The following is an 11818-nucleotide window of genomic DNA, read 5'->3' on the forward strand; positions in this document are numbered from 1 at the left end:
CTCCCTTCACAAAGATTACATAACTTGAGTCTGGTAAGTTAGCCAGCAGCACATGTACCCAATAGTCCTTCATTTATCTAGCATTCCACATGTGTGACTTTATCATGGGATGTGCCAAAATTTTAAAATTTTAAACATTTGAAAATTGGAAACATTTTTCATAGAATCATAGAAAGTCAGAATTAGAATGAATGTTCTCTAAAACATTCCAGACAGATGTGTATGTATGTGTGTATGTGTGTGTGTGTGTGTGTGTGTATGTATATATATTTTGGTGAGGCAATTGGGGTTAAGTCACACAGCTAGTAAGTGTTAAATGTCTGAGGTCATGTTTGAACTCAGATCCTCCTGACTCCAGGGCGAGTATACAGAAGAATGGCCGGACTGGTTTGCTTGGTCCTAATTAGAACCAGTGAGTAGGAGAGACAAAGGACAGATTTTTGACTTGTTAAAAGGAGAGACATTGCTTTACAATTATAGCTTGTCCAAAAGCAAAAAGTTTTGCCACCCCCTGAGAATGACTTCCCCATCCTTGTAGGTCTCTAAATAGATGGCTACTTTTTAAAATTAAAGCTTTTAATTTTCAAAATATATACATGGGGCAGTTAGATGGTACAGTGGATAGAGTACCAGCCTTCAAGTCAGGAGGACCTGAGTTCAAATCTGACCTCAGACACTCAACATTTACTAGTTGTGTGACCTTAGGGAAGTCATTTAACTCCAATTACCACAGCCAATATATGCATGGATGATTTTCAACATTCACCCTTACAAAAATCTTGTGTTCTAAATTTTTCTCCTTCTTTCCCCCTTCCCCCTCCCCTAAGCAAAAAGTAATCCAATCTATGTTAAACATGTGCAGATCTTCTATACATATCTCCAGAAATATCAGGCTGCTCAAGAAAAACCAATAGATGATCACTTTTGAGTTATAAAGAGGCACATGCTCAGGATTAGATTGGATTGGTTCTTCCTAACTCTGATATTCCAATAAAAACAACAATAGTAAATCACATATGGCACATTAAAATTTATAAATCATTTTCTCACAGTTCCATTAAGTAGATGCTATAGGTAATAAAATCTCATTTCAGATTCTTTAATTCAAATCATCACCTTAAGCCAACAAGCATTTATTAAGGGTTCAGGGCGAACTAGCACGGCTGGTGCAAGGGCTGGCCAAGCCCTTTCAGTGCTGCTCATCCATCTTTGACTGTCCACCTCTCGTCTGTGGCTCCAAGAAACTATAACATGTTCAGTGGCCACTACACATCACCTTGGGATATCACTGAGGCTAGGGAGTCTATGAAGTTGAGGGAGGAAAGGAGAGAGTCCATTTCAGAAACAGAGGACTGCAGAAGTGAGAAATACAATGGATGAGAGAACAAGGCAGTTTAATTGGAATGGAGAGTATAATGATGAGGAGGGATGTAAAAACAGATTGTGAAGGTAAGTAGGAGCTGGGGGGGAAACTAGGTGGCCCAGTGGGATAAAGGCCAGGACTAGAATCAGGAAGACTCATCTTCCTGAATTCAAATCTGGCCTTAAACAATTTTTATCTGTGTGATCCTGTGTGCCTCTGTTTTCTCATCTGTAAAATGAACAGGAGAATGAAATGGCAAACCACTCCAGTATCTCTGCCAAGAAAACCTCAACTTACCCATGAAAATTTAGACTTGATTGAAATGACTGAGAAATAAAGAGTTAAGGTATAAAAATGGGAGGCTGGGGCTTTTATATTTTATCCTAGACGTTCTAGGAAGCCATAAAAAATTTTTGAATGGGAGGTGAGGATGGGCAGGGACTTGATCTGAGAATATCAGTTTGAGACTGCCAGGATCCATGATTTTGGGAGCATTTATATTCTCTCAACTGATGCAGGTCGAGACCCTTGTGTGTCTGGGTGGATAATCACTTTTGAAAACTGCTATGGCAGTAACTCTTTGCTTTGGTGATTATGAATCTCATTGAACTTAACTATACTGCTCCTTTGATGATTCTTAGTTGTTGCTGGTCAAGCATTGGGAAGCTTCCCAGCATGGTAGGACCTACCCAAGTTTGGGTTGCCATGACATAGCCATTAAGGAAAGAGGAGAACTTTAGTAAAGATAGGTAATGCTATTCCCATCTTATAGATGAGAAAACTGAGGATTAGGGAAGGGAACTGAATGACCCTTAATCATCTGGTAAATAGCAGAACCAGTATTTAAATCCAAATCTCTCTGATTCCAAGTTTATTGCCTTTGCTATTGCCTCTCTTACTTGATCCCCCTGACTCTAGATTCCTTACCAGGAATTTGTCAAAGGTACTTGTTTGAATTTTTAGGACTGTGGCTAAATCAGACCTTTAATCATGTAGTTTGAAGAAACTATAAATGTTCTGCTTGTGTATTTCTCCCACTCCTAAACTCAGCCTGTTCAAACCATGTCTCCTTAATCTCAACTTTCCCTCAGATTTCTCTCTTTGTCTCTTGAGGGCAGTACTATCCTTCTCATCACCCAAGCTCACAACCTTGGAATGTTTCTTCTCCGTCTCACCCTCTCCTCATAATCCAATTATTTGCCACATCTTGTCAATTCTATTTCTACAACATATTTTATCTGCCCTTTTATCTCCATTTGCTCTTGTTATCATCATAATTAAGGTTCTCATCATCTCTTGGCTGGATAGAGTCCTAATTGGATTTATGGTTTCCCAGTTCTTTCCTTTTCAAACTATCCTCTACGTAGCATCCAAAGTAATTTCCCTAAAATATGTCTGATTATTCTGCCCTCCTTCTCAAGACTCTTAGTGGAAGTTTATTACCTCTGAGACAAAATAAAATTTCTTAGGTTGGCAATTAAATCTTTCATAATTCCATAATCTAAATTTACTGCATATTATTTCCTTCCCACTCTCTCTGTTCCAGAAAAATTGACCTGACCATTGGTTCCTGAATTTGGCATCTAGCCCCCATCTCTTTGAAGTCCCATCTTCGTTCAGGTAATATTTCATATATCATATCCTCAGAAGTTCTTTCCTGCTTCCATTAATTTTCTATTCTCATAATATCATAGACATGCATATTTGTTTATAATTGTATAGTCAATGGACTGATTTATGGTTATTATCTTGGTATTTCTTTTGTCTAGTAGAAATTCTGGCATGAAGTAAGTAAATACTTAATAAAAATGCTTGCTACAATTATTCCCTCCACAATAATGGGATTAGGAGCATAGTCAGTGCTCCTGTGAGCTAAAAAATTCACATAAAATTTTTGGTCCTTCCTTCGTACCAGAGAAGGAGTCTGATTTTTTTTTCTTTTCTTTTATAAGGTGCTTAGGGCACCCTATTGTGAAATTGAAAAAAAAATGTATACAATAATATACATATATTTTCATGCAGTTCTATGTTTCTAAACTTTTTCTGTGTCAACTGCTGGTCTTTGCATGTTGCCTTTAGTCTTTGCAAAATTTCCTAACAATTACTATTTAATTTCTTATGCAGACCTATGATATATTGAAACTGTGATGGGGAAAGTCACAATGTGGAAGGGATAGCTGTAGACTGGATTGGATTGGACATTTAAAAATTCCTTTTGCCCTCTGCCTGCATAAAAATGTCTCTTCTTAGATCTTGTGAAATGTCATCCTTCCGTTTTTCTCTGCTTCAGTAAAAAGCAACTAGATGGTATAGAAATTAAGAATGCTTGACCTATAATCAGGAAGAGCTGAGTTCAAGTATAGCTTTAGACACTTACTCTTAGTTTCTGGGCAAGTCAAATAAACCTTTGCTTACCTCAGTTTCCTCCACTATTGTGATAATTAAAATGACTTAATGTTTATAAATCATTTTGAAAAAACTTTCCATATTTATGTATATGTGTATACATACATACATACATTCATATGTACGTATGCTCACGCTTGTGTGTATAAAACCATCCATACTTCCTGATGGAGAGGGATCTCAATAGTTAGCTCACTTGCTTAGGAAGCAAGTTTATCTTGAAGCAAGGGAACCTTGACAAGTGAGAAGGAGATGTGCAATAAACAGAGCTAATTTTCTACTGTGGAGAAGAATCCTGTCTTTCACAGAAACACATGAGTCATGGAAAATATGCTGAGATTTGTTTTTATTCGATTTTCTTCAGAACCATAGAGGAGATCAGTAAGTGCAACATTCCTCTTTTCCAGGGCAGCTTCCTGTTTTATTTCTGCCCCAGCTCCATTCTCCTTCCCACCCCAAGGGGCTTCTGAGGCTGCTGCCTCACTTCTCGATCTCCTTTGCTCTGCTGTGGCACAAGATTCAATTAAATTAAAAATAATCCCTTGTTTTCAGTGGTCTCCTGAATCTCACAGTTGTAGGCACTGGGACCACACAGAAAAAAGCAAGTGCCCTGAATCCATCAGCCTTCTCCTCACAGCTACAGTCCCCATTCCCCTGCCCAGGATAACCTGGAGGAAGGCAGGAGAAGCTAATGTGGAGCCTGCTTTCCCTTTCCTACTTTGTTCTGAATTGCCTAGTAAGAAGTACTCAATCAGAGGAGAGCTCTGCACTTCCACAGCTTTCTTTCCTGGGTTTTTTGTACCCCAGGGAAGTCCAGGTGTGGAGTGAAGAAGTCCCAATGGGCATAATGCTTAGGATTTCTTCCCCTCATTCCTCCTACCCTTGACCCCATACCACCTGCCATGGCCCTCACCCTAAATTCTGTCCACCTCTGCAAAATTGTGAAGTTTGATGACCAAATGGGTCAGAGATATGAGCAGAAAGGGGAGGGAGGAAAGATCCCATGGGACTTCTGCTTGGTGATATGTATGACTTTTCAATTTAGATTTTCAACCCTATTCACTTTGCAGCTGTGAACCTTCTCTTTTCCCTTAATCCTTTTAGAAAGTGCCTGGGTTAGACACCTAGTGTAAAACATCCCTAATAGCTATATGATATTGTTGTCTCTCCTCTTCAAGACTAACTCTGGATGAGAAAGGTGAACAAAGTATATGCATAAAAGCTCATTCTGTTTTTAGCATGATCACAACCTGTCCATTTTCTGATACATCCCCAACCCTGCTGAGCATCCTTGCTTATAAATCAGAGTGGAAAAAGACCTCACTCTTCTGGGACATGTCTAAGAAATTAAAATCAAGGGGTTGTGAAAGGTTTCAATGATTCATTTTGTTTTCCTTCTTTCTCCCTTTTCTTCTTTCTCTCTCTTTTTTCTCCCTCATGCTTTATTCCTCCTAGCCCTTCTCTCCTTCGGGGTCAAAACTCATTTATACTCACCCATCTCCATGAATCTTCACATTTTCCCTTCAACAGAATGGGAGGTGGGAGTGGGGTGAAGAAAAAGGAAGGACAAAATGATGGAATTGCTATTGGGTTTAAACCAAGAAAAAATTCAGACCCTCCCGCAGGCCCCTCTCTTCATCAGCTTTCAAAGCTCTGTCTATTATCTGACTTGTCCTAATGAGATATCAAGCTTGAATTATCAGGTCCATCTCCAGCTGAAACAAGACTGATGTATTTTTAAACGAATGGATTTTTGGTAGACAGTTCAGGGGGGTTCTTTGGGACGCATGTGTGCGTGTATGCATGAATATAGGTATGTTAAGGGGCAGGGGAGGAAGGTTTGGATTTTTTTTGGTGTGTGTGTGTGGGGAACGGGGAGATCTCATAACAGACTCATGGGGATGATGGGCACTGGGTAGGGGAGGTTGAGATAGCGGCCAGGAAGCGGCCTCAGACATTATGAGCGCCCAGGCTGAGGACAGAGAAGGCTGCCCGGTGCTTGCGCAGCAGCAGGCGGATCTTCTCATCGTCTGAGTCGGGATCTAAGGGCTTGTTGTATTCATCATCTTCGTTTTCTGAAGCTGTTCGGTCACCGCCTCCGCTTCCGCCTCCCGTGGACCTTGTGGTGGAAGATGACGGCTCCAGGGCACTTTTCTTTCGCCATTTGGTCCTTCGGTTCTGGAACCACACCTACAGTTGGAGATGTATTAAGTGGGGAGGGATGATACAAGATACACACAGAAAGACAAACAGATTCCCCTCTAAAGCCCCACACTTGTCAGGGTGTGCCCTTTCCGTGGGAAGCATTTCTTATCCTTCTCAGACTGGGACCAAGAGCTTCTTGATCAGGGTTCCCCTCATGCTCCTATGGCAAGCATGGGCATGGGGAATAGCATAATACCCTCATGTCAACATGGGCACAATAGATGTTAAATTCAGCTTACTGGCCCTCCAGAGGAGGACTTTTCTCTTAAATTCATAGCTGTTCCTGTCCTTTAGCTTCATACTTAAGATAATCACAGAAGCTTTGAGCTGGAAGTGACTTTAGAGGTCATCCAGTTCAACTCATACCAGATCAGAAGTCTCCTCAAAGACACACCTAACAAGTAATCCAGTGAAGGGGAATCCATTCCTTATGGCCACCTATTTTCAGTTTGACGTCAGCTTCCTTCTCTTCCTAAGCACTGCTAAAGTTTTTGTTGGAGAAACTGGTCTTTTCCCCCTTTAATTTAAATTCACAAAATGTTGGAATTGTAAGTTAACCTAAAGGTTGTCTAGCCTAACTTCCAAAGTTACTCACCTAGTATTGGCCTTTATTCCATTTATATACTTATATTTCCATGATTTCCAGATTAGCACGTAAACTCTTTGGAGGAGCCACTGCTTCGCTCATTGTATTTATACTTCCAGAACCTAGGACAGTGCCTGGCAATAAAGATTGGCTAAATACTTGTTGACTGATTGTTTGATTAGAGATAAAACAAAAACTAAATCCAGTTCTTCTGCCTGCCATTCACTTTACCATCTTGTCCCTTTCTATTAGGTACCTCTTCTGCCAAGAAAAGGGTCATATTCTTCCTGAAACTCAGCAATTAGAGCTGGGTAAGCTATGAAGAGCTGGGGCCCAAAGGACACAGGGACTGCCAGTTCAGTTATACCAAGTTTGGTTATTTTAGGCTGGTGATTATGAGAAGCTTAGCACAATGCCTGGCATCTACTAGGTACTTAATAAATGCTATTTGATTAATATGGAAAGGAAGGATTACACGGAGATGTCAAAATGTCAAATGAGTATTTCATATCTTGTAGCACTTTGATATAAGAAGAGTAGGATGCATTTAAGGATGACTTTACAATTTTTTGCTTCATAAAGATCTAAGAATACTTCCAACTTTGTTTTTCTGAAAATACTGCATAATCAGACAGTAAAGAATAAGGCAGGAACTGAGCTGTATTGGGAAAAGGAGCAGAATCAGATTCAAAAGACTTCAGTTTGAATCTTGGCTCTAGTATCTGGCAGATCCTGGGTTAATCCCTTAAAGATTCAGCTCTTAGACTCAGTCTCCTAATCTGTAGAATAAATCTAATAATACCTCTCCTACCTAATCTCACAGGGATCTGTAAAAACATTTTATAAACTCTCAGGTGTTCTGCAAGTGTCAGCCACGATTACATTATTGGTAGATGGTGTCCATGAAAAATAATAATTCACTCATTGATTTGCCTATATACTTTTCAGATATCTTTGTAGACTCACAAGCCTCTTTGAGGTCAGCAGTACATATATTAATAGCTTATATTTCATATACCTCTTAGTTGTTTATAAAATGTTTCTCACAATAGAGCCAGGGACATGTATAGTCCAAGTATTATCAGCATACTCTCATCAGTAAATTGAGGATTATAATGGCACTGGTCTCACAGAATTGTTCTGAAGATTAAATGAGATAATCATTGATTATTGACCTTTAAGTGTTTAAATACTAATTAAATAAATGTGAGATGTTGTAGTTATCTCCATTTTATGGATGAGGGAATTTATCCACAATGGAATAGATGGGACTAGAATCTCTGTCTATTGACTCCTAAGGAAAGATGCCCTCTAGAGCACTACATGGAGCATCTTGAGATTTCTGGGTTCATTTGGGCTTGGACCTGAACAGATAAGGAGTATGTTAAGTTCAAGAAATGTGATGCCTGCAAGATTTAAATATTAAGTAAAGCAAATAGGTGACCAGCGTTCTGTCTACTTTCTTTTTTCTTTACCTTAATTCTATATCTAAGATTTTTTTCTTTCTCCAGGAGTCTAGAGAGTGAGTGTGTGTCTAGGATTCAAATCCTTACCTTCCTGATCTGCTGTTTATAACCTGTGTGACTCCAAGCAAGCTGCTGACATCTGCTAATTCTTATTTTCCTTATTTATTTTTTTAAGGATAGCTTTTTATTTTCAAAATATATGCAAAGATAGTTTTCAACATTCACCCTTGCAAAACCTATTTTCCTTATTTCTAAAAGAGGAGGAGAAGGATGTCTAAATAATTTCTAAGCTCCCTTCTAGATCTAAAATCCATGACCTTATTAGAACTAAAAGCCAGGGCAGGAGACCTCAGGACCGTCTACCATCCAACTTTTCTACCTACAGTAATGTCTCATTATCACCAGAACCTTTGGAGTTCAAACCTGAGGCACAGCAGGTGGGTAACAACTCACCTTCACTTGGGACTCTGTCATCCCAGGGAGTAAGCCAGGCGTGCTCTCTCTGCCTGCAAGTACTTGGTCTGCTCAAGGTTTTCTCCAGGGCAAATATCTGATGTCCTGTGAAAGTGGGCCTCGTATGCTTTTTTTGTGGATGCTGTCACTCAAGGGTCTGGGCTAGCAGGAGGGAGAAAGAAGGAAATAACTGAGTATGGACTGCAGTCCCAGGTAACAATTATTGGTAACAATTATTGATTCAAATCTAAACTATCTTTGAGATGCTAAATCTCCCAAAAGATTTCTCTCAAGGAAGACATCAATACCCCATAAACAATGCCCTCTCCCAAAGAGATAATGCAACATAGAGCCCTCCTTTTAAGCCCCACTCTTGACAGAGCGTGCCCTTCCTTGGGGCAGCATTTCCTATCATATGCAGAGGACCAAGCTAGTACCAAGAGCTTCCTGATCAGAGCTCTCTTCATGATAACATGGCAGGCTTGGTTATGGGGATGGGGATTGACATAGCATCATGTCATCATTTCTAGGCCATAGAACAGTGGATTCTCATATCCCAAATCCATCAAAAATTGAGAGAAGTGACCAACAATAAAGAGTCTCCTTATCATAAACACACGGAAGATCCATGTCTACAACTTGTTGATTGGGGCCAGTCTGGGAAATCTAAATCAGGAAAAGCTGGAGAGATTCTATTGAATTTTTTTCTGAAGGGGCTTGCTGGGGCTCACTGACCAGGCTGGCCTGACCCTGAATGTTTCTCGTAGGGATAGACTGAAAACTCTGTAGGATTTATATTGAGCCAAGGAAGCAGCTATCCAATTTTGTGCCCACTTCACTCTTTCTTTGCCTTAATTCCTCAATGGAGACTCTTGATGCCTCCCTTCCAGGATAGTGGAACATTTGGGATTAAAGCTGGCCCAGCAGTGAGTGGAGGAAGAGAGGTTTGATAAAATGCAAGAGGATCCTGATCCTGCCATAGTTCAAGTGTGGGGATTGAGATCTGGAAAAGACTTGCTCTAAATAGGGAAGCAAGGGAGAAAGTGAAAGGTGGGGGGAGAGAGAGAGAGAGAGAGAGAGAGAGAGAGAGACAGAGACAGAGAGACAGAGAGAGACAAAGAGACAGAGAGACAGAGACAGAGAGACAGAGAGAGAGACAGAGAGAGACAGAGAGAGAGAGAGAGAGAGAGACAGAGAGAGAGAGACAGAGAGACAGAGAGAGACAGAGACAGAGAGAGAGAGAGAGACAGAGACAGAGAGAGAGAGACAGAGAGACAGAGAGAGAGAGAGACAGAGACAGACACAGAGACAGAGAGAGAGAGAGAGAGACAGAGACAGAGAGAGAGACAGAGAGACAGAGAGAGAGACAGAGACAGAGACAGAGACAGAGACAGAGACAGGGCAGAGAGAGAGAGACAGGGACAGAGAGAACTGAGAAACTTAATGCTGTCTGTTGCTTTGGATTCAGGGGCCCAGACTAGACGTGAACCTAAAGAACAAAGAGGTCTTTCCATGAGTATCTGAGTAAATTTCTGACCATAAGCTGGCTCTACTAGAACTGAAGTAGTTGTGACTGAGGGCAGACAGGAAATGGGAGGAGTCCTGGAATTCCAACTGGCTGATATTGCATCCTCCTTTCCCTTCCTTTCCCTGATCCGGATATAGTGCCATGGGTCACAGACTTACTCTCAGAAAGGCCCTGCCCTCTCTCCTTGTCCTCAACCTCTTCCAGATGGTTTAGCCACAGGCTTTAATGAAGGGGCTTTTTACTGTGATCGGAACTGACTCTGAGCCCAAGGAAAACCTGCCCTCAGGTCAAAGGCATGCCCATGACTCTGGGCTCTGGCTCCCCTGCTGCTTCAGACTTGGGGCTACCTCTTCATTCATAATTATATTTCAGTAGATGGTAGGAAAAAACATTTCCCATTTTCATTAAGTCAGAGAGACAGGGAACGCTTAGGAAGTGGAGGCATGATAGTATGGAAACTTAAGTGACAGGAAGACTCCAGTGGGGTAATCTCTTCTGAGGGGATCGAGTACTGGCCACATGCTGGAGACAAAAATGGCTATCCGGATGCAGGATGTAGATGGTGGAAGATGAAGAAAGGCTGACCTGGAATAGAACTGAAGTGATAAGTTCCTCGAGTATGGCCCTAGAAGATCTTGCCAAGTGAGAGCCTAAGCTCACCAGACACTAGGACTCCAAGAGACAAAGTAATTTAAGTGGTATGTGAATAAATACATGTTGTAGAGGAATTAAGGGAAAAAGGCTGAAGAAGAGCAGAGCTAAGGGTTCAAGAATTTCCTTATATACATTCATTAAATGGCAGCCCACTTGACTATGTCTGTAGTCCAGAAGTTTCCCTTTTTGTTAGGTCTTCCTCCCTCCCCATTCAGGAGCCCAGTCCTATTCCCTGGAGAGGCTGGGTGGGGAAAGCAAATCAAGTACTCACTATTATTGCACTGTCGTCCTCTCCAATCCTGCCCAGGGTCTGCCCAGCAATTTCTGCTTCTAGATGGATACTCATTCCCGGACTTGGAAAAATTCCCCACCTGGGGACCGTAGTAGACACCCTGGGAACCGAGTCCACCAAAACCAGCCACATGGGGATAGCCTGAGAGCAGGCTGCTGTTTGGAGTTGCCACTGGCCTGCTGAGGATATCTGTAATCCCATGGGGGGTCCCGGCAGCCAGCTGGGTACCCAGCCCCGGGGGGCTGAGCTTGTAGAAAGAATTCTGCACTGAATACTGGCACATAGGTGCCTTCATCTCAGAGAACTGGGCTAGCGGCGTGTTGTTCAGCAGGAAGGTCCCTTGTAGGTTGGATTCCATGATCTGCTGCTCCCTCTCCCCAAAGCTGGGGAGAGGAGAGGTTGGGGGGATTTCCTCTGGAGTCCAAACACCAAGCCTCTACAATTCTAGCTTCTGGGCTCCTGGCCGAGATCCCATAGCAGGTCTGCAAGGTATGCGCCAACAGCGTAGCCCACGGCCTCCCCGTCAATCGCCCCCCACCCAACCCAAACTGAGCATCCGGCCCCCACCCTCAGCCCTCACCCACTGCGGCTTGTAGAGGGCGCTGGGCACCCAAGTCAGCTGCCTGGGACCGAGTTTGTCCCACCGAGTGGGTGAAAGGTCTATCCAATGTGGCTACTGCCCAGGTCTCTAGCTCCTGGCCGGAGGCTAGACAGTACTCCTGTCTCCCTTAGGCAGCTGCTTCCCACTCCTCAGCTCAAACCATTCTTCTGTCTTTGAGCCAGGGGTCCCTCCATGAGAAGTTTTAACTTCAGAAGAAAAAACATTTCCCTGATAAAGATATGGCCTATTAGAATACAGGGCCAA

At 42.1% G+C, this 11818-nt stretch overlaps 1 protein-coding gene across 1 annotated transcript; it reads right to left on the reverse strand.

Annotated features, from left to right (window-relative positions):
* Positions 1-4108: 4108 nt before the first annotated feature.
* Positions 4109-11462, reverse strand: NKX6-3 (NK6 homeobox 3). Its single transcript, XM_074287336.1, is given in 6 exon segments — positions 4109-5959; positions 8480-8505; positions 8508-8555; positions 8558-8614; positions 8617-8636; positions 10929-11462. Coding segments are annotated over 6 exon segments (774 nt in total). The 5' UTR covers positions 11312-11462; the 3' UTR covers positions 4109-5719.
* Between the last annotated feature and the right edge of the window lie 356 nt (positions 11463-11818).

The sequence above is a fragment of the Sminthopsis crassicaudata genome, chromosome 2 (assembly GCF_048593235.1).
Source record: "Sminthopsis crassicaudata isolate SCR6 chromosome 2, ASM4859323v1, whole genome shotgun sequence".
In the NCBI taxonomy this organism is placed as follows: Eukaryota; Metazoa; Chordata; class Mammalia; order Dasyuromorphia; family Dasyuridae; genus Sminthopsis; species Sminthopsis crassicaudata.